The 22,588-nt window shown below is 39.0% G+C and overlaps 1 protein-coding gene across 4 annotated transcripts in view; it reads left to right on the top strand.

The window, feature by feature from the left end:
* Positions 1 to 22,588, top strand: part of IQGAP2 (IQ motif containing GTPase activating protein 2) — a 130,972-nt gene that overhangs the window by 62,858 nt on the left and 45,526 nt on the right. Inside the window, exons 3-13 of one of the 4 annotated variants that reach the window (XM_054053820.1) lie at positions 4,075 to 4,231; positions 5,556 to 5,633; positions 7,419 to 7,495; positions 12,423 to 12,490; positions 12,855 to 12,968; positions 16,842 to 17,020; positions 17,653 to 17,740; positions 18,288 to 18,451; positions 18,988 to 19,066; positions 21,507 to 21,670; positions 22,196 to 22,356. In XM_054053820.1, coding sequence (XP_053909795.1) covers positions 4,075 to 4,231; positions 5,556 to 5,633; positions 7,419 to 7,495; positions 12,423 to 12,490; positions 12,855 to 12,968; positions 16,842 to 17,020; positions 17,653 to 17,740; positions 18,288 to 18,451; positions 18,988 to 19,066; positions 21,507 to 21,670; positions 22,196 to 22,356 — 1,329 coding nt within the window. The remainder of the gene's footprint in view (positions 1 to 4,074; positions 4,232 to 5,555; positions 5,634 to 7,418; positions 7,496 to 12,422; positions 12,491 to 12,854; positions 12,969 to 16,841; positions 17,021 to 17,652; positions 17,741 to 18,287; positions 18,452 to 18,987; positions 19,067 to 21,506; positions 21,671 to 22,195; positions 22,357 to 22,588) is intronic. The other 3 variants (XM_054053823.1, XM_054053821.1, XM_054053824.1) reach the window with 3 other exon arrangements.

Consider the following 22,588-nt stretch of genomic DNA (forward strand, 5'->3'; position numbering starts at 1 on the left):
GATACTTAGAAACTAAGAACAAGCTGTATTTATGCATATTGGTGTATTATCGCAAGTATCTCTCCAGAAAAATATCTGCTTATGCATGTTTGAACTAAGAAAGACAAAAACTGCCATGGGTGATTCTGCAGGGCTGTCGCAATGACAGCTTATTTTTCAGGGCGCTACCCGCAACTTCAGGGATATTGCACATTTTGTTTTTTCTTCCTGAGGTCACCTTTCGTCTCTCCCCCATGTAGTGGGATTTGGGTTTAGCTGTAATGAGTGACCAAGTCAACCATCATGTTCACTGCAGTTTTTCATGGCACATGTCTGTCAGTAAGTTAAGGTTGTTAAAAACAGAGTATTAATTATGGGATTGGAGTGTAGAAAAAGAAATGGCAGAAATGAACATGCACTGTGATAGCTGTAATAATCTTATTTGTCAAGCTTTGCATGAAGAACAGTCTAACACTAAGTTATACACCTTTCCTCTTGTATAGCTTTAACTAGTTTTTGCGGGGAAAAGTTACTATAACAGACTTAAAAAACTGATACTGATGCTGCAGTACTGTATGTGCAGGAAAACAGTGCGTGAGCCAAAGGCAGTGCTGCTTTTTTAGTCCTGAAGAAAAATGAATTGTTCCAAACATACCTATAAATCCTATTGTCAGGTGGGTAATCTCAGTTTCACTTAAACAGAAGGAGGAAGTTTTCTGCTTTTTCAGTCCAGTCTACTCCTGCTGTTGGCATGTCGTATAACTTTCATGAAGTTGCCAAATTGTGCCTTAAAAAGTAGAACCTCTCAACACTGAAGTAATGCTTTTTTCTTTTTGAAACCACAATTCCCTTCTAAATGAACCAGTGTAAAGGGAACAAAACTACTGTAATTGCAAGCATTGTGGAGGAAAGTGCTATAGATCTCTCAAGAGAGAGTAACAGATTGGGTCAGCTCTTTTCAAAACTAAAAATTACAATGCTGTTTATGTATTTGCAGGATTTCATGCAAACCCTAAGGCTTTTCCTTTCTCTGATCAAACATATGCAAAATAGAGTAAATCCTTTCACAGTAGATCTTGTTGTAGTTAAGTTCTGCAGCTTCCAGACAGACATTGGTAAAAGCTGTCTTATATGTAACACAGCTGTGGCTGTGTTCTCAGTCTTCGAGACTGATTCTCAAAAGCTGTCAGTTACAGTTGCCTGATTATAGATCCATGAGTTTTTCTAGAATGGATATATAACACAATTTTTTTTTTCTTTTTAGCTGTAAATGGAAAGGAGCTCTTTACATCTTTCAGGTCTGCTCCATTTACTTCTCTAATTTTTTTTCCACTGAGGTACCAATGTTCTCCTTCTAAAAAGAGACTTGTTTGCTTGTATGTTTATCTGAACTTGTTGGCTTAACAACTGTGTTCTTACCCTTTTTTTCTAGTTTCTTTTCTTCTTCATAATGCTTCCTGTTTGTTCATTTTTTTGCATCTACCTGCTAGACAGGGTAGCCTTCTTATTGAGAATAGGATGGTTCCAGATTAATCTTACACTATTATGCTGGAGAAAAATCCAAACCAGTTTTGCTGTTGTTGAATAACAGGAGGCTTGAAAAGCTGAGGAGTAGCTTTCACCTTGGATTAGCATTTCATTTAGAGCTTGGGGAATGACACAGTTTTATAAAGGGCCCTTTTATAAAACCAGACCCATCCCACCCAAATGCACCCTTTACCTCCCAAAACCAGCAGCAGGTTGTCAGTACCAAGCTCTGTGTCACAAGAACAGGAATTTGGAGGCTTGTGATTTATAACCTAGACCTGTTCTGAAGGCTGTCATTCACTCCTGGTGGTGTGTCCAGGTTGCTGTTGGCACTTTCATCTTGGTACTAAGTGGTGCCTTGCTAATGAACATTCAACTATAAGGCTGTTAAATGTAATACCTGGGCCAGTGTTGACACAAGAAGCTTTTTCTGCTGGTAAACATCAGTTGTGTGGAGAAGGAAAGCCTAAGGAAGAGCTGCTTGTGACAGAAGGGCAAATAACAGGGCCTGGTTGGCTTTTAGGGGGAGCTCTTGCATCAGCTGCTTTCAGGCAAGGGGAAAGTGGCCTCTGAGAAAATTTTTGTACCAGGAGGGAAAAAACCAGCAGTTTAGGGGGCATATGATTCTATCTTCAAAGACAATTCCAATGTAATCTTTTTCTGGTGCCATGGACTGAAAATGTTTCTTAGGAAAACTGAGAACTGGAAGTATAAAGGGTCCAGTGCCAGATACCAAATGCTACTCTAAGGGCTTAAAGTTCATATCACTGGAAATGGTCCATAGGACAACAGCTTCGGCTCAGAGTGAACACCTCTTGTGGCTCAGAAGCTCCTCTGACTAACTGTACCACTCCTTTTCTGGAAGACACATTTTAGGAAGTAAATTCTAGAGCTAACTGGCTCACATGAAACCCACTTCTGCTGGGAATACACAGTCTTTGTTCATTCTTCCTTATCCTTTGTTTTGGAAAAGACAGATGTGACGTTTTGCCTTAGTGTATTTATCTATTTAGTCTATGAAATGTCATTGATAAGAATGACTTTGGGGACTCTTGGCATGCACCTGTAATATGTGAACTTGCAACATAGGATGGAACAAGGAGACTTGTCAGGGATATGATTCTCCTCACCAAAGCAGAATTTGTACTGCAAACTACAGTTTTCCTAATGACGTTCACTTCATGCAGTTTTGTGTGATATTATCCCAAATTTATGGCTAGTGATCTCCTGAAGAACTATTTGGGTAGTCTGTGCTTCAGTGAAGCAGCTTTCATATGTCTTGTAACAAATCCAAAAGTGTAATTGAGTAGGTCATTTGTCTTGGGTTTTAACGTGAAACAAAATGATGTAGTGAGCTTTCTTCTTCATGGTGGGGGAAGAACTGGCTCATTTTTAACTTGGATTCCAGCTTTCTGGTTTCTGAAGTCACCCTGCGGAGGGGATGTTTGTAATGCTGTCTTATGCAACACACAGCAATGCTGCCTTAGTGACAGAAAGTAAAATGAACAAATGTCTTCAGCTTTGTTCTTGTGCATTTATAATGATGTTAGTGTCTTTCTAACAACAGCAGAGATTGCTTAAGTGGGGAAAAAAAATTATATTGGTAAGGAACTAGCCAGATTTATAATAGCTCTTCTAACATGATTTAGCTGCTGGAAATAAGAATAATAATGTAGGGACAAAACACTTAGAGCACCAATGGAAGGAACTTACGGTCCAGCGATCAGGATGCTAACCTTTTTCAGGAGTACTTTGGTGGCAGTTTGTCTTGGCTACTCATTATCAACATACTGGATAATGCAGTTTAATGTTTGTTTGCTTACTGAACTGCTTATGTATTTAATAAATACTGGTTTATATCTAGTACCATATCTACCACACCTAAATCTCAAAAACATAACTAGTTTACCACCCTGAAAGGTCTAGCCACTGACAAGAAGCCTGATGAACAACAGGAGTGTTTCAGCCAGCTTACTGCCAGGAACACCACATATGCATGAAGTACCTTGGGCTGTTTCAACAAAAAGCTTTATTCCTTCCTCTGATACCAGTAGTGTGTGTTTCATGGGTGAACATGGAGAGTTGTGGCATGTAGCAGGAGGAAGATGAGGTGCAGGAGTGCTCTGTACAGAGATGAGCACCACTGTGAGCTTGGGTTGCAACAGCTGCAGGAACAGCCTCGCCCTGCACAGCAGTGGCATTGACGTTCTTAAGGTTTTGCCTTGCATAGCTATCAGAGTTTAAATGCAGACCAGTAATACTCAGCACTCTTCTGTTGTTCAGCTTAAATTACAGTGTTTAAAAGCCTAATGCTGTTCAAAAGACCTGAGTTAGATTCTTCAGGGGATGTAAACTTCAAAGCATGTTCTTTGATTATTGATGGGTCATGACCCCACCATGCAGATATCATTCTATAGTCATTTTGATCTGCAGTGTGAATAAATGTGAGAACTTTCTCCTTGGTTTAGGGGTTGTGGTAGTGATGTTAGAAGTAGGATGGTTGTGCTTGAAAAGTGTTACTTCCATTAAAATAATAAATAACAATGTTTCTCAAATGATATTTCTTAGGTGGATGGAGATCTGCTTGGAAGAAGAGCTGCCTCCAACTACTGAGCTGGAGGAAGGCTTAAGAAATGGCGTTTACCTTGCCAAACTGGCGAAATTCTTTGCCCCTAATGTAGTGTCAGACAAAAAGATTTACGATGTGGAGCAGACTCGCTATAAGGTAATAACTTTTTCAGTTCTCTCATGACAAGACAAAAAAAAGTAATGTATGTCTTCCAACTCTTAAAGATACCCAAGCATGGTTGGTTAACTTTCTGCATTTCTTTTGCAATATTGTCAGGCCAAGATGAAAGATACACAGCACTAAGAAGCCAGCATGTTAAGTTAGAAATGTTTTACCCTTAGAAAAACTGTTAGTGTCACTTAATGTTTTGCAAGCTGAATGAATTGCACTTCTGGCTCCAGGGAGAATGTAAGCTTTACCATTTATGCAATTGTTTCTCATTAGGAATAGGAGACAAAAGCAATTCAGCTGTTAAACCTAACAACTCTTCCAAATTTTCCTCATCTTGTTTGGTAGGACATCAGCTTCATTAAAGTTGCGTTTTACCAAATTTAACACTGTGAAGCAAAAAACGGGATAGTAATGCTCAAGCTTGGCTTACTACCTGTATGAGCTGCTCATTAACTTAGAGATCCCTTAATACAGTAATACATATGTGCACAGGCAGTATTTTCACTATGAAATTAGTTATCTCAACATGTCTGGGGCAGAAAAAAACCTGAAATAGACATTTTTAAGGTGTAAATATTGGCTGTTGTTTGGGATTTGAGAAATTGAGCTGGTTTAGGTCCTATATGGTTAGCTGAACCATGGTTAAGAATCGTGGTTACATATGAATGCTTCTGTTGAAAATCTCCAAAACTTGAGAACTTGTTCAGGCTTCTTTTCCCCCCTTACCCTGACTCTTTTAAAACAAACAAACAAAAAAGAACACCCCAAACAACAACCCCTCAAAAAAACCCTATAAAACCTGAAAAACAACTGCAAGAAACCCAAGCCAACCCAACTACACCCCTAACTTTTCCACTTTGCTCTTTTAACTGTTCCTTAAGTGGGCTGTAGGGAGTGTCAGGTATTCAGGTGGATATGAAGAGTGACTCAGAGCTCCTTACTTGTTTTCCTTCACAGCAGTGCTAAGCAGTGTTACTACTTCTGTATTTTGGAGGTAGTGGTTCCTGGTATTTGCCAGCCAGCCTTCACTCCCAAAGACTATTGAAGGGCTATACAACTGGCCACTTCAGTCACAGTCCACCCAGATAGATACAGATTTAGCTTAAGTTACGTAAAAGAATGAGGTGGGCAGCTGTTGATGTGTCAGGGTCCTTCAGGATTGCAGCTGTGATGCTTTGGTCTCAATGTTTAAACAAGGGAAAATTCCCTGAAATCTACTTCCGGACATGAAATTGGGAAGCTGCAGGAGAATCAGTAACTAGAGAATTTTCTTTGTGTTCTTTATCATTTTTTCCCTCTGTCTCTGTAGAGATCTGGTCTTCACTTTCGGCACACTGACAATACTGTGCAGTGGTTAAGAGCAATGGAGTCCATTGGTCTGCCTAAGGTAAGCCTTTAAATTTTAGCAAAGAGGCTTGCTCAAGGCACTGACTTATTGAGATCCCCTTTTATCTGCTTGAGCATAAATGGATGCTTACAGTAAGTCTATGGATAAGGCCTAATTCACGAAACCAATCTGAAGAGAAGGTAATGCTGAAAGCAAGGGGAGTGTCAATTATGTGCTGCTGGTGTGCATAGGCTGAGGCTGCTGTGGACAAGTGCTGTGGGTGGAAATGCTCAGGGGTGCTTCACCCATGGGAAGACTGATGAGGATGCTAGCAGTGTTTTCGCTATGTTTAATTGTTAGTGCAGTTTCTGTGGGGCCTAAGAAAAAGAATATTTAAAACAGAAAGCTTAAATATTTGGTTCCTTTAGGTTACTACCTCTCATCATGCCTCTTGCTGCCTCTTCCTCTTAATGTATATTCCAGTTTCTCTGCCTCTACCCTGTTTCCAGACTGTCCTTGCACACTCCAGTGCACCTGCGTGGCTATGCTGCTGCTCCTCTTCTGCCAGCTGCTTTCCTGGGTCACCTCTCTTATTTATCTTCCTCCCTGCAGGTCTTCGCTTGTCATCTCCCCTCTCTGCTGCTGTTTCTGGTCACCAGTGAGTCTTTTTCAGATGAAAATCCTTTAACAAAGGGCTGTGTGGAAAAACCTGCTCAACTTGTTTGGACATTTTGTCACCCTCACACAGCTTGGGGAGAGTATCTCCTTGCCCAGGCTGTCCAGCAGCTGCCTCAGGTTGCCTCGGTAGGGGCAGCCCTGACACCTGACGGTGCCCTGTGTGCTGTGGTCAGGCACAGAGGGGATGCTCAGGCAGCTCCCTGAAGGGCTGCATGGACTAGTGGCCTATCACTGTAGGCAAACTCACTGCAAGTGCCCATAAGCAGAAAAGGGCACCTATGACTGCCTTTACAAACTCTGTAAAGATAGAGATGGTTCTGCCTTTCCCAGGTCAGGCTTCTTTTTGTCTAACTTGTCCTCTATTCAGCCAGCTGATTTTCACCCTGTGACCCCTCCTCTGAAAGGTTTTGCTTCTGTTGCGGAGGATGGTTATGGCCAAAAGCTTTCCCAAGTCTCCTTTCCAAAGCTGTTGTGAGCAAATGATGAAGAGGGCACTGTGCTCCTGGCTTACTCATACTTGTCCTCTTAATGGTGGGATAGCACAGCCCTGAGTGCCTGGCCTGGGCTGGAAGCTCTCTGCCAACTCTCACGGTTAGTTAAGTCTGTTATTTTATTTTTTGTGGAGAAACAGTGTTCAGTGACTGGGACCAAAGCCAGGAACAAATTAGTGCTAGAACCAGAACTGGAACTTCTGATGTGACTTTTTGGCTAAATTGCTTAATATGCCTCTCTATTAATATCTTTCTCTGTAAATCATGTATTCACAAAGTTACAGGTGGTGGCAATTAGAATTTAGCATTTTTAAACCATACTTGATAGGTCTGTTTTGCAATAAGGCTTTGGAAATTGTAACTACATCCCAGGTTTTGGATGTCTGCAGGACAAGCCCTACTGGCTGAGCTTGTGCCAAAAAACCTTTTCTAAAACTCTTGCTGAAATGCTGTCTATCTTCCCTCTTTTTCTCCTCTAAGTAGCTTTTATGCTTTATTGAATTCTTCCCTATGAAAACTACTGATAAAATAAATATCAGAAGAGACTTGATTTATAACTGTATAGAAGTAAAAGCTGAAATTCTGCAAGTTTGATATGATTCTGCACAGAGCTCATTTTAGCTACTTTTCTGCTCAGTAATATGTCTTATTTAACTGTATGCTCTTTGTGTTTTAGATCTTTTATCCGGAGACTACAGATGTCTATGACAGGAAAAACATCCCTAGGATGATATATTGCATTCATGCTCTAAGGTAACTTGTGCTGGGTGTAGAAGTTAAAGTAACTGCCAAATATAGAAGCATGAGTCTTGAAATGGCTTTAGAGTAACCAGTATATCAAAATCTGTCAGAATTTACAAGTTCATTGATATAAAGTTGTAGGCAAAAGTCCAGCTTTGTCAGGACTATTGGCCAAATTTTCAACATAGACATGAAGGACTGCTGAATTTAGCACAGACATTCCTTTCTGTGAGTACACCCCCTCACAAAGTGCACATAACATTTGAAAACACATATCCCAACAGAAATAACACATATCCCAACAGAAACCAAGTAAATGACAAAAATTTTAGCAAAATATTAGTATAGCTATGGGGTAGTTGTGCTGATCAGAAGATTACTGACATCTTTCTGCCACAAAAGAGAAGTGAGTAATTGTGTTCTGAGGTCATTCATATGAAAGTTAACATTTTCCAACATTTTAAAGTTCTGAGCAACTTGATTTTGAATGTAAAATCAGAAACACTTTGACCACAGCACTGAAGGTAGAGCTAAAAATTTTCTTATGACCTGCTTTAAGGGTTTTTTTTTAAATGTTTAGCGCTAAAAGTAATGAACATCTGCCTCAAGGTGTCCATGGTGTGAGGGGCAGTGATGCTGGCAGACAGCTACTCCTTCTTGTGGTTCTACTAGCTCATTTCCTGCAGATGGAGACCTTTTTCTTTCATTACTTTCTTGCAACTAGGCTTGCAGAGAAAGTAACTTAAAACCCCAAATTCTTGTAGATTTCTAGTGGTGTTCAGAGGCATAGGAGCTGCTCCAGGGCTATCGATCAGAAACCATTCAATACATGCTGTAATTGAAATTTAAAGTCCAATGCTTGCATTGATGTGCCCACTTTTGCACTCTATGGGCAGTCACTGCCAATAAACAGGGCACACCACCAAAGTTTCTTATATTTCTTTTGCATGCTAGGTGTTTGTAGTTGGGAGCTCTGGCATATTTTTTCACAGAATCATTTAGGTTGAAAAAGACCTTTGAGATCATTGAGTCCAACCATAAACCTTATACTTGTCACTTTTGACAAGTTATCACTTGAAATTAATATTATACCACACAGCCTAGTGTAATATTAACTGGACAGTATCACCATAATTGTTTGAGGGAGGATCTCAGTGAAAACTTGGTTGTGCAGTCTGTTTTGTCAGCAAATGACTCGTGTAAGCTTGAAGATATTTCCTGAAGTTGATGCATGGGGTTCTATTGTTAACCAGCTCAGACTGACACAGTGGGCTGAGTGCCCCTCCAGCCATATTTTTTGCAGGAGCTCAGATGTTTTGCAGGAGGTGTTAGAACGCAATGTGACTTCCTGATATTTACTTCCTCATTTATGGAGAAGGACACTATCTAAACTGTCTGTTACATATTTTAAGATCTGCCTGATTGTTGCAGTGACAATAACTCTTTTCATATTGAACTGAATTTTGTAATGGGTTGGCTTTTGGTATAAGTTTGCCTTTCTCCTTCTTGATGTGCTTCAGGATTTATGCCAGTGTCAGAATTAGTTTGTATTATTCCCAGCTTTCACTTCCAAGTTTGTCATGTTTGAAGTACTTTCTCTTGCTGCTTATCAACTTAAAGCTATAAATCTGTACTTACAATCCTTTATCTTAGAAATGGACTTCATATCAAAGGTGCCATGCCCCACTAAAGGGGAATAGGCCCCAAAGGCATGAAGGTAACACTTTCACCTACAATGCTTTCCCATGAAAGTGTACCCTGTGCCTACATTCCATACAGGATATAAGAATTCAAGAAACATTTGTTGAGATTCATGTATTTCCATGCCTTTTCCTAAAATGCAAATTGTAAGTTCTTCACTACAGTCTTTCAAATCTAACTCCAGTGTCAGTATTGAGTAGCGCACAGCCTACATTGAAATCAGCCCAAGAAGCAGAATTAAGGACAGGGTGCTTGCTTGGCCAGCAGCGTTCCGAGTTGGGTTGGCATCAGAGGAAGACCGAGCTGCAGGAGTCTGGTTCTGTTCCCCTTCTGCTGCTGTTCTAATTACTGGCGTGCTGGTGACTATTCCCCTGGCTCCATGCTGTGCATCTCACCCTCTCCATTTTCTGGGTTTTAGATCACCCTCTTTATGGAATCAGCATGGGGTTCATTGACCCCGGAGAAGTTCACGTTCTTGTTGTTCTCAGGCTCCAGCACCACAACATCTAGAAACAGCAATTGTAACCAAGATTTTCACTTCTGCAACTGTAGTATACCTGTATGGCCGCTATATGAAGAATCACCATTGGGTTTAAATGCTGAATTCTAGTGTATCTTGTAGCATATTCTGAAATTTCGAAAGCTTATAACTTTGGAAAATGGAGCACTTTCTCAGAGAGGTGGAGGACTGACCTACTTCCAGTTCTTTTATTTGTTACTAAGCCATTACTCCAAAGCAACCTGGTTCATGAGCTTTAAAAAAAACCTATGTAAATTGAACATATTAACAGATATTGTCTTATTCTCATTCTTGGAAATCCTGAAACCAAATTTTTCCTACATGATTTAATTTATGCACAGTTGGAGTCCATAATATAAGTGCTTAAAATTGAGATTATTTTTAATTGCACCTTTAAGAATCATGAAATAGCATTAACTGTAGGTAATAGAAGCAAAAATCTCCATCTATGCAAAGAGTCTATTTGACATTTGAAATATAAACATTTCATAGGGAAAGTCTGTGCTGATCTTTGAGCTGTTAGAGACCCTGAGGGTAGACAATTACTGTAGAAAAATGATTTAAATATACTTTTAGGATATGTTCTCGTTCAAGTCCAAATGGGAAGACCATTACACTTACAGTATGTGAAACAACTTGCACTGTCAAATACAGCACTGCTTTGGACAGGAAGGAGTGACTTAAACAATTTATAGACTCCTGTTGAATATAATTGCCTTTCTACTTTTTAAAGCCCAACTTTAAAACTACAAAGGCAGAGGTCTCATTTCTTGCACCACTTTTCTTGTGAAGTTCATTTGGATTTGTTCCTGGGCTAAATGAGGTTAAGAACCATATCATTTAAATTAACACATTAATAGTGTTTCTTATTCATAAATAGCAATGCTTATGGGATAATTCTTCCCCTGAAAAAGTTTTTGAGTGAATTTTAAGCAGAGAATTGCTATATCATCGAAAAACTCTCTGAAGCTAGACAGCTTTAAAACATTGTTTTCCTAGGAAGCAGCAGAATAACAAGCAGGTCTTAAACGAAAAAAACCTGAGGGGCGCTAATTTTAGGTCTGTTTTTTTATAGCATGTTATACCTGAGCTAAGCATAAAACATGACCCAGGAACCTCTGCCTGGTATGATCTGCAACTCTTCCTGGGTGATGCAAATGGAACTTTGCCTAGGAACTGCTCTTTCCCCTTTGTTTCTCCCCTGCTCCTGATACTTCATTCCAGATTTCTTCACCTCAAGATTTCTGATTTTTGTGGATTCCCTGAGGTTCAACTACACTACCTAGCCATTAAGCAAGCTGGTTTAAAATTAGTTATACTTTAATACGGAATAGAATTGTCTGTTCCCTGCAAGACTTGAAGCATATTTTCAGCACCACCTGGTGGTTAATAAGTTTATCCAAACAAAAGAGCTCAGGAAGTAGTGCAGATGTCTGAATATCTTCCTGGAAGTGCTGAATGGCAAAAGTATGAGTGTCTAGTGTTTATAGTACTTTTTCTTCCTCTGTGTTTTTACTGTGGTGATTTCCCCCAAAATCCATCATAGCTCCATAATGCTGCTGATCTCCATAACTGTTGGTATGACACGTAGTGCTCCAGGCAGGTCTCGGTCCTTGTCTCAGACTTAGAGTAAAATCTCTTAGCCCACAAGGAAAGCCTGGCAGGCAGACCAGGGCAATGGAGGAACCTGGTTCATTACTGTAGTCATATGGGGTTTTTTCTGCTATAGTTAACCATTTAAGACTAATTTGAAAAGTGATAATGGCAGCAGCAATGATTTTGAGGGACTGCAGAAGTCAAAAGTATCAGCCTACATGAGATGTGCCACAGTGCGCACTTACCATGTATGTAGTTGGGGTGAAGTCATTTAGAAGAAGAGTAAAATGGTCCTTTTGGAGGAATGTATTATTTAAATCCTGTTTTAAAAATTTAGCTTTTTGTTCCCTGCTTGTAAATCTTGATATTTTTTTTAATTGAATTTCAGTGGTAAATTATGGAAACACCAGTCTCTTGCAGGTAAATGCAAGCCTGATGTTTAGAAGATATTGAGAAAGCATGAATGTACTCAGCTGTTTTTTCAGATGATGCTCCAAAGCTCTAGGAATAATTCCGAGTATAGATATTTTTCATACTTCATCAAAACAAAGCCATTAGTTCATGAATAACACATTAAATTGGGCTTTTTTCACTTTCCAAAAGCTAAGTAGCTAATGACACAAATATTTGAGACACTCTTGGATGGATTTACAAGTCCTTGTTCCTTCTCGCTTAGTAAAAAGGGTATCAATAATTTGTGTCTTAGGCTATCAGTTACAGGGACGTCATAACACAAGTCAAAATTGTACATGGATCCAAGGCTATAAGCTGAACTTGAGTGCATTCACATCTTGATTTATTTTTTTCCCAATACTAATTTTTGAGTTTATTTAGCTGTCTTCCACTAAGTTTTTCTATTAATTTACATATCTCCTGTGTCAGGGATCTGAGATACAGTGGCAGTGCTTCTCTCTTAGACTTGCTTCTTTGAAACATCAGGTCAAAAGAGACCTCTCTTTCTGCAAGACACAAATACAGCATAAAGGAAATTGTAGGGTTAATTTATTCCATATTGGTCCATGAAATTCAAGGACAAGCTTCATAAAAGTGCTTTTCTCTTACACAGAAAATGGACACCTCAGTAGCATGCAGGACTTTAAATTCTAATTTTCTTCTTTGTAGTTTGTATCTATTCAAACTAGGATTAGCACCACAGATCCAGGACCTACTGGGAAAAGTAGACTTCACAGGTAATAAACTTCTTATTTTATCATATGCTAGATGATTTCTTCACCCAGTAAATCTGCAAACATTGTGCATATTCTCTGTTATGGTCTTTCTCCTCCTGCAAGGTTGTTCTGAACACATACTAATTAAATAGGTGGGAGGCTGCTATGTTTAATGAATGTCAGCTTCTGAAGGGCAGAGGGAGTAAATTTGTATGGAATACTTGTCGTATCTTAGATTCCTTCAAAATGGGGAGGAAAACCTGTGAAGAAACCCTGGCCAAAAGTGCCTTCAAAAACATTGCATCTGTATTTATAGGTATGGTGATTCGTAATTAAATTCTCATTCTTTTGTTCTGATAATGTTTCTTTTTTTTTATGTGAACAGAGGAAGAAATCAGCAACATGCGAAAGGAGCTAGAGAAGTATGGTATACAGATGCCATCTTTTAGTAAAATTGGTGGGATTTTGGCCAGTGAATTATCAGTGGACGAAGCTGCATGTAAGTGTGGCTGGTTTTCAGTTTTCTATTGGATAATTTGACAGAATGCTAACAACGTGCATTCTGTGTTTTAATTCACCTAGTTTGCTACCTCTAAATAAGAAGAAAAGCAATCAAGTTTTCACTTAACTATTATGCTGCATCATTCTTACAAGACCTATTGCAATTTTTCAGTCTGCATTTTTCAGAACCATAGGAAGCACTACCCAGAAACAAAGATTTCTTAATCTCTCACGTGGATTTAGTGTTTTGGTAGCTAGTGCTCCACTAAAATGACAAATTGAGTTCTGTGTGTGCCTCTGCACCACAGGGGATACAATGGAGACAGCCACGGGAGCAAAGTATCTTCTCTGTCCATCGTTCCTGAGCTGGGCTCATGCAGCTTTCCTCAAATGCACAGTCAAGTTCCTATTGAGGGCAAGAATCACTATTCCAGGCAGAAAACTCTGTTGCGTACAGTGATGCATACACAGAGGGACCTCTTGCCTCCATTGGCATATTTTGATCTGTTTACTGGGTGTGTGACCCGCAGCATGGTGGGAGCCTGCCAGGGGGACATCCTAGTGGTGCATTTGAAATAAGATTTTCTTTTTTAGGGGATCGAAGCACAGTTATGGTTCTTTTGAGTCTGTCTTGAACAGCTGCTACTCAAAAACAAAATTAAGTGATTTTTTTTTTTTTTTACTGCCCAAGACTATCCATCTATAAATCTGTTTTTACTTCATTTAAGTTTTTTTGTGGAATGAAATAATGTTTTAAAAAAGAAAAAAAGTCACATGAACTTAAATGGCACACAATGAAGCGTGTCCACTTAAATCCACACATGATCTCTGGGGATTTTGTTTAAAGTCCTAACCTTTTTCAGAGGGGCAAACGGAAGAACAAAACGGCTGGCTTGAGTGTATTTAATAGCACAGTGGTCAACGATACAAAGTAACAGTAACAGTAGTGCAAAATCAGGAAGTGGAAAGAATAAAGGTTGCATTATAATTGTTGTTCTGTTGCAACTTTGTTAAACACTGCAAAGTAGCTTAATTGAAACAAGCTGATTCATGATATTATTTACTGTGCTGAAATTTCCAGACCTTAGTTAACATGGTTTGTCACATGGATTCATATTGTCTGTGTTGTATATTTTGGAGCCTGACATAGCTTAATATGGGCATGCTTCTGCAAAGCTAGCTCTTATGATCTGCCATTGAAAGTAGGGGTAGTTTGCCTCCTTTTTTAGCAAAGTTTTAGAGATTTATTGACTACCAAGCACTTTTCCAGGGACCTGCATTCAAAGAAGATGAAAGAGCTTTCAACTTCCTTCTCTGAAAGTTTATTGGAGTGTCTGCAGGGTTTCCTCTTCTGAGATGTTTTCAGTCTTCCATAGAAAAGCAAGGTTTCCTGGTGCTGGTTCTGTTCCTTTGAGCATGAGTGTGCTGTAGATAACATGCCCTGCCCTAGAACAGGAAACATCTGCTATGGGAACCCTCACGCACTAGTGAGGCTGGATGTGGAGATCCTGCCAGAGGAAAGGATCTATCAGTCTTCTTCCAAAGTGGAGTAAGCAAAAGGAGATATGAAGTGAAACAACTGCTGATGACTCCCACTGTGCTGTCAGCAACAGTAGAAATTGCGTGAAGAGTAAGCCAAAGAGCTTTCAAGGCAAGCTTAATCTGCAAGTAACCCTCCCTGTTATTCCATGCCTCCAGACTACTTTTTCAAGTCCAATCAGGCTTCTCACTGTTTCTGTTGGTAAATGGGTTCACAACATCCACCAATGCCTGTTTGCATCTCTCCTAAGCTTCAACGTATATTTTGACTACTTTTTGCTAGCTCCACTTAAATCAGTGAGGCCTCTTACACAACTGTGGAAGAGATTACATTCTTCCTATGTGTTTTGTTATATGAGAGCAGGGATTGATACATTTAAGAATGGTAGTCTTCTCTTAGCCTCTTGAAGTTGATCTGGATGTTCATAGAATCATAGAATATCTTGGCCTGGAAAGGGCCAATAAGGAAGAAGGCCAACTCCCTGCTCCTTGCAGGATGATCTAAAATTAAGCCGTGCTACTGAGAATGTTGTCCAGATGGTCTTCAAACTCTGTCAGGCTTGGTGTGACGACCACTTCCCTGGGGAGCCTGGTCTGGTGACCAATGACGCTTTCAGTGAAGAACCTTTTCCTATGTCCAATCTGAACCTCCTCTGTTTGTAAAGGTTAATGACAAAGGAACAACAGTACCTGTCTGCTTGCTTCTCATCCATGATGCCAGCTGCTTCTGTTTCCAATCTAATGCTGTGCTGAACTGACCTAGAGTGAAATCAGTTTAGAACAACTTTTTTAGCATAAATTTAATGCTAAGCAATGGCTTATACACCAACAGCTAGGCAAGTTTTTCCAGTAATTGCCCTCTCTGAGAACATAGTTTCTCTTCATGCTTCATTTGCCCATATTGAGTTTCCAATGATCTCTTTTTCTATTTTACTTCCTAAACCTGTATGCATTTTTTTTTTTTCTAAAAATCAAATCTCCTCATCATCGGCAAGGATCTTTCATTTCTTTCTTATGCTAGAGGAATCTATAGTCAGATATATATAGGCTCTCAGTTATATTTGATCCAAAGAAGTCCTTTTACTGAATGCTTTTTCTCTAGTTTGGCAAAACTATGCAAGGCCATATAGCAAGTAAATACTGATAGAATAAGGAAAGATGGCATTCATGTTTTCCCTCTAACATCTCTTTTACTTGAAAGTAAATCCTAAACAAGGTACTGTGCTGATAAATGAGGAGCTGTTGTGTTTCATAGTTGGGTTAAGATCTAGAAAAACATTTATCAGCAACTACATTTTCTACAGTTATGTCTGAAAACTGAGATGAATGTGCTACCAGACAATCATTGTCATCTCTTCATGGCACGAAGGTACAAATAAACTGTAGCTCTAGTAAAAGTCCTTCATCTAGGCTAAATGCAAGGAATAACTCTGTGTGTTAGTCATTAATCTACAGCTAATTCGGCCTCAAGTGTTTTTGATTTTGTCTGTTCAAGTAAATTTGTACTGGAAATATATGAGCATTTATGACTTAAAATCTTTGAATAGAGCATTTATTTAGTAGTTGATGTTCCCTTGTTTTCTCAAAGGGAACATTTAACTTAAACTAGTCAACAGCTGTAGTGAGTCCTGTGACACTTTTTCCTCTTTCCCTGTTCAGTAACCTTTTGGGAACCTTGCAAAGCCCTTTGGATGTTCTCTCTCCTCATTTGAAGTTTGCTGTGTGGCTTTGCAAGTGATAGAAGTGGGGATTTTTACATCATTGCCTCTTTGGTACCCTAGCTGCATATAGAGATCCTCAGTTAGGAAAGGAGCCAGTTCTTCCCATGCATGCTTAGGTGTGGTATGCAGGGCTACATCCAACCTGGGCAGTTTTAACTGTGTTTTCTGAGGACAAGTTTATGGAGTTTGAATTTCCTTATTATTGTGTAGTATCTTTCAGGTGTGTTTAGTTTAGGCAGTATTTCCATGAGTTGTATCTTTATGGATGTAAAAGAGAAAAGCTACCAAAACACCTTTTGATTCCTGCATATGGCTGCTTTCTAGATGGTATAGCACTTGAATAATAAAATGTAACTAATTTTCTTCTCTATTGGTAGATTAGTAACTCGTACTTAGGAGAGGGATGATGATGGAACAAACTGCAGTGTGCCACCGTAGGGCAAACATTGAGTACTTCTGATGCTGCAGTCTAGGGGAAACACCGAATGGGATGTTTGTTTGTAGGGGAACATGTATATTGTTGAACACGTATTGAACACTCATTTCGAAGAAACAGTGACAGTTTTGACTGTTTTGCTTCCTGAAATTTAGGATTGTTCTTCTAATTTTAGTGCATGCAGCAGTAATAGCAATTAATGAAGCTGTTGAGAAGGGAATAGCTGAGCAAACCATTGCAGCTCTGAGGAATCCAAATGCAATGTTGATAAACGTGGACGAGGAACTTGCACATGACTATCAGAATGAACTCTTTGAAGCTAAAAGGAGAAAAGAAGCAAATGCAAGACATAAGGTAGTGGGTTTTTATTAGTGCTCTTAGTACACATGTTCCTTCATGTTGCTTTTCATGCTGTGATGTTACCATTTTAAAAGTTAACTTTAATTTTAAAAATTAGTGCAATTGAGAAAACAAATCACTTTTGAGCTAGGATGGACTACAAGATAACAGACAATTTTTAAAAATATGATTACTATGACTAAGATTTCATTTAACTTTCACCAAGGGAGAGAATACTAGAAGTCTGAAAAGAACATTGGTTTTCATCTACCAACTGCTTTAGAGAAAACAAAAAAAAAAAACCCACAAATTTTCTGTTCAAAAAAGTTTGCAAAAAGTGTTATACTTTTTTGACAGAAAGTATAAACTGACACAGATCTTCAGTTACTGCTTTTGATTTTTACACTTTCTGTAGTTGAAAAAATGCTGCAGTACATTTACATGGCTGTTTTACAGGAAGTAGAAATTCTTTAAATATTGCTCAGCCAGCTACAACAAAGTGCTAATTTCTTTCTTTCATTTAGTCAACAAATTCCTTTACAAATACTTCCGGCAAATATTTCAGCTGATCCAATTTTAATTACTCCTGCTAATAGCTTAACTCTCTGCAAAGACCATGTGAAATAGCACTAATTTTGTTTTCTTAGAAGGGCACAATGTCTGAAGAAGAGAGAGATGTCTACGAGGAGCTGCTGACACAAGCAGAGATTCAAGGCAATATCAATAAGATAAACAGTAAGCCATTCTGGATCCTTATGGTATCGTGCACATAACATGTGATCTCCCATATTCTAGTGGATCATGGCTTGAATCCATGTGAACAAAGATTTTTCCGTGGAAACTTATAAATCTGCAGAACTAGCTACTGTCCTTCTACAGCAGTGTTTTCTTGCTGCTCCTTCTCTACTAGTCTGTTGTGGGGCTAATGTCTGTGTTTGTGGGTTTTGCTGTAAGGATTTCTCAGTTCAGAATCAAATCATTTATTGCCTGCTCTGTTGCTTTATGTTTGAATTCCTTCTGTGTGCTGAATTCTGTAAATTTTGACCCCCTCTTCTATATAGAACCAAAATCCAGTCATAGGCTTCTATTTATCTGTGGCTGAACTCCTTCCACATGGGCATGCACAGAGCCAGAAACTCCCTTTTTAGGATTGGTCTTGAGATAGATAATCCACTGTGAGATTGCCACCTTAGCTGGCTTTTGCAAAAAGTGAGATGCTGACAACAATGGACATTTTTTGCAAAAGCATATTTGCTGTTTGTAAGCATTGTTTTCATTTCAGTTCACATAGCTTTAGTCCAAGTGAATGAGGCTATTGACCGGCACGATGAAGTAGCACTGATGGTAGGTTTGAACCATCCTGCTCTGGACCTGCTTGAAGTTCTGCCGCAAAATTCCGTATGGTACCTTTTGCAATTGTGTGATTCTAAAGAACAGAAAATGCAGGTAATTGAATGGAACAAGTGCTATGCATCAGTTTGGAATTTTAAGCTGACTTTAATCCAGAGAGAAATTGCCTTTACTCTACCTTAAGCATCAGTTATGCAACAATTTTATTACAGTTCTAAAAAAAAATAAATTGATGCACTAATCAACACCAAATAGCTCCCTTTGCTCTAAAGAACATGATGTCCTTACAAGTAGTTACTAAGATATAAGAAGAAAATTTGAGATACAGGATACAGCCCTTAATATTGTGTTTTCTTTGAAAATTGGTTATAACTCGAGTATAACAAAAGTTAGTATTGAATCATTAACAGCAAATGAAAGACTTAATTGGGTTTTAAGGGGAAAATAATTCATTCTGAGGAAGATCAAATATCACCGGGAAAGATTAATGCTGTGTTTACTGTGACATTGTATTTGATGCACAGGGGACAGTACAATCAAATCCTAGTATCTCATCAATCCCATCAATACTTATCTCTCATCGAACTTAAAAGCATAACTAAATCTTTTTTCTGGTCTGTTCCAAATATGAGGTTCCAAATATGCTCGACAAAAGTGAAATACAGAAAGAAGTTAGTATTGCCAATGCGGAAGCTGAGGCTCACAAGCTTAGTGAGTAACTGCTTTAATATTTATTTATGCCATCACTGTTTAATTATGTTAAGCTGATGAATTCAATCCACTATTTCTTGCATGTAAACAAGGTTTCTCAAATAGAAACCATATGTGTTGTGTTTTATCTTTTTAACTCGTTCTCGGTGTCACAACTGCCAAGTCACCTATCTCTGCTGTGTTGGATATGCTGTCACCTGAGGTAGCTCACACTTTTCTTCTTTGAATAACGTGAGCCACTGGTAAATACATTGTCTAAAACTGAAGACAATGTTTGGCTTGATGGCTTGAACAAATATTTATCGCTGCAGTATTAATCCTCTCTTGACCATCCTTGTAGAATTAAAATAGAATGATCACATAGAAGAATATTTTGCAATCATATCACAGAGGAAAATTATTCTCACTTTGACACACACATCTAAATCTAACCTGTTCTTAGCCTGCTAGTGATCTCACAAGAGCAGAGTTATAGCTTGTAAAAAATATAGTTAGGGGGGATCTAAATTTGCAGTGCATGTTTTGCTGCTTTTGACTGGAAACTTCTTTGCTAGAAACTCCAGCTTTTGTTAAACTGCTGTCTTTTCATGTTACATCTGGGCATGGCTTAGTGGCTGTTTTGTCTCTGGTATTATTTCCAATGCTTTAAATCCAGGCTGATTGCTTTTGTAATATGACTTAAGGGCTGTACTATAAGGTCAATTTAAGCCTGAAGATAAGTCTGACTTGCTACGTCAAATGTTAGCCTATTTTAGACTGTTTAGGCATTGTGAGCAGCACTGTCTCAAAAAGAGTTGCTTCTTGACAAAGGAAATGAGGAGGAAAAATATTATGTATGAAAAGCAGAAACTGCAATTTGGAAAGCAACTTATTTCCTATGATTGATTTGAAAAGAAAAAGATAGTGTTTTTTGTTATTGGAATGTGAACAGTGTAAAGTGTGTTTTACAAGTTGCACGTTCAGTTCCTGAATTAGAAACAGTGATTTGGTTATTGATTACAGAGCTAGTCTAGTCCATAGTCTAACTTTTCTTCTTTGCTCTTTTCTCTAAAAAAGCATGCATGTCATAGCTTTGAGAGCCTTTCATTTTTCTGCCCTCTGGAATACCAAGTAGAGAGAGCCTACAAGTACACCGCGGCCCCGCATGACCATCCTTCAGTGCAATTGAAATAAGATGCAATATTGTGTTTAGGTGGTTATTTAGAAAGGTTTTCAAAGTCTGTGTTGTATAGTAAGATCTGAGTGTTGCTACATAGATGAACTGTGAATGATGTCTGTTGTACAAGCAGTCTTGTACCAACTTGAGCAGTCATTGGTGACTAAATACATTCCTTGTATATTAGTACACAGAAAAGCCAGAAGATAAAGTGAAGGAGACGGGTTATTTTGCTGATGGAAATGATATTTACGTAATTGTCATTAGTTAGTCTGTCACATGTGCTCTAACCTTCAAGGTTATTTCCCTTTGTGTAAGACCAAAGCAGTCCCTTGTACGTGTTCATGGGTGCATCTTGGCCTGGATTTCTTCAGAGCTGGCTCCTCCAGGTATGCAGTTATGGTGGCTGTGACTAAGCAAAGAGTGTGTTGTAAGATTGCTGCAGCTGCCTGTGTGGGAAGTGCTTTTCAGCATTTTTCTTCTGGCGTTCAAATTTCTGCTGTAGTCAGGCCAAAAGCAAAACAAGCAAGTTATTCAGATACTGAAAATGGTTAGACTCACACTCTTCTACGGTGGACTGCTTAATGTGAAATGTGAGCTGTAGAGAGGGAGATAATTTCTAGGTGGCAGTGCTTCTGGGGACTGATCTCCCACACTGTTAGACAAGTGAACAGGTGATAGCGCGCAGAGGAGGTCCTAGAAGCTTGTAGTATGGGGTTTTCCATCAGTTCAGTGACTGAAAATCCCAACCTCTCAACACATCTGGCTGATCTCTTACTATGGCTGCTCAAATGGGCAATAAAAATGTCACTGTTGCAGGAGGAGCTTGCTCTAGTTATCTGAATTGGGTCCTGCTGAAAGGAGGAGGTAGGGAGAAACCACAGCACAGAAGAACAGGAGCTTTGGGGTGAAACAAGACTGAGGCACTGGAGGTGACATACCCAGCAGTACTGACTGCAAGGAAACTCGGAAAGGTTCTTAGGTCTTTCTCAGTGCTATAATGGAGTCAGCTCCTTATTTTGGGTTAAAAATACAGTAGGCAGTTTCCAGTATCTACAAGTACAGAAACTTCAAAGTCCTCCAGTCAGTTACTTGTTGCATACCTTTGAATAGACACTGATTTTGCAAAATTCAGCAGTTGTCTTAAAGTATGTCACAAAAATGCTTTTTCTTTAATGACAACAAATTATATTATTTGGAATATCCTAATTGTCATCTACATGGCATAAACAGCAAACGGCATATGAAAATTAATAGGTTTTTTCTTTCCCTGCTGTTATCTAGAACTTATAGCAGTTGACAATATCAATACTGCAATTCGTAACTGTGATCCTAGTAAAACACTGGTTGCACTGATGAAACCCGAGGCACAGCTGCCTGTTGTTCACTCATTTGCTGCTGCTGTCTATCAGAATGAGCTGTTCAACCTCCAACAACAGAATGCTGTGGTAAGAGTGAAAAGCTTACGACCTGCTCACTGATGTTATGTAGTCAAACCATGAAAGAGCACAAACATAGCATGTTGAGTAAAATCAGACTTAATTCTCTTGCAATGGTGTTATATAGTGCATGAATCATTTTGGTTGAATAGGTAATATTGAATCACAGAATCTGTTTCTTGACACTTTGCTCTGGCTGAGCTCTTGTGTTGCAACAAATTGACTTTTTTTAATTGTTGCATGCTCTTAATGAGGACTAACTCTGTTTTATATATTGTGTAGAAAAGCAAACCCTTGCTATGAGGGTAAGACCAGAATAGATAGGGTTGTGGGGCAGAGGAAAGACGGAAAGACTGAAGAGGTGTGTAGCAAACCCAGTAAGCTCTACCACCAGTGTTGTGTTAATCTGACATGCCTGTGACTACAAAATTTGCCAGGCTTTTTAAATCAAGTCCATCTCCTCGATGGTATCTAGACTGTGTAACCCAAATTCGTTACACTGCTTTCTGACTGTGGTACATTATTGTCCTACAGAACTACCTGGCACATGATGAACTATCTATTGCAGTAGAAATGTTGTCAGCTGTTGTGTTGCTAAACCAGGCCTTGGAAAGTAAGGACATCCTAATGATAAAGAATCATCTCAGAAACCCATGCATTGGCTTCAATAATCTGGAAGAGGAAAACTTTCAACGGTAAAGGTTCATTTTGACTTGTCTGGATGAGACTTGGCAACTTCTGTAAAAGGATAAGTAGGAATTTTACTAAGTGGGCTGTCTTATGTTGTGGCTATGAAGCTGAAAGAGCTGTAAGATAAACATCTGTGTTATAAGTTAATAAGAGACAATGGGACAGTTGCTGATGTGGTTGTGCATCCGTTAAATATAAGCAGTCTCATGACTTCAGATGTTTGAGGGCAGAAGATGT

The sequence above is a fragment of the Cuculus canorus genome, chromosome Z (genome assembly GCF_017976375.1).
Source record: "Cuculus canorus isolate bCucCan1 chromosome Z, bCucCan1.pri, whole genome shotgun sequence".
NCBI lineage: Eukaryota > Metazoa > Chordata > Aves > Cuculiformes > Cuculidae > Cuculus > Cuculus canorus.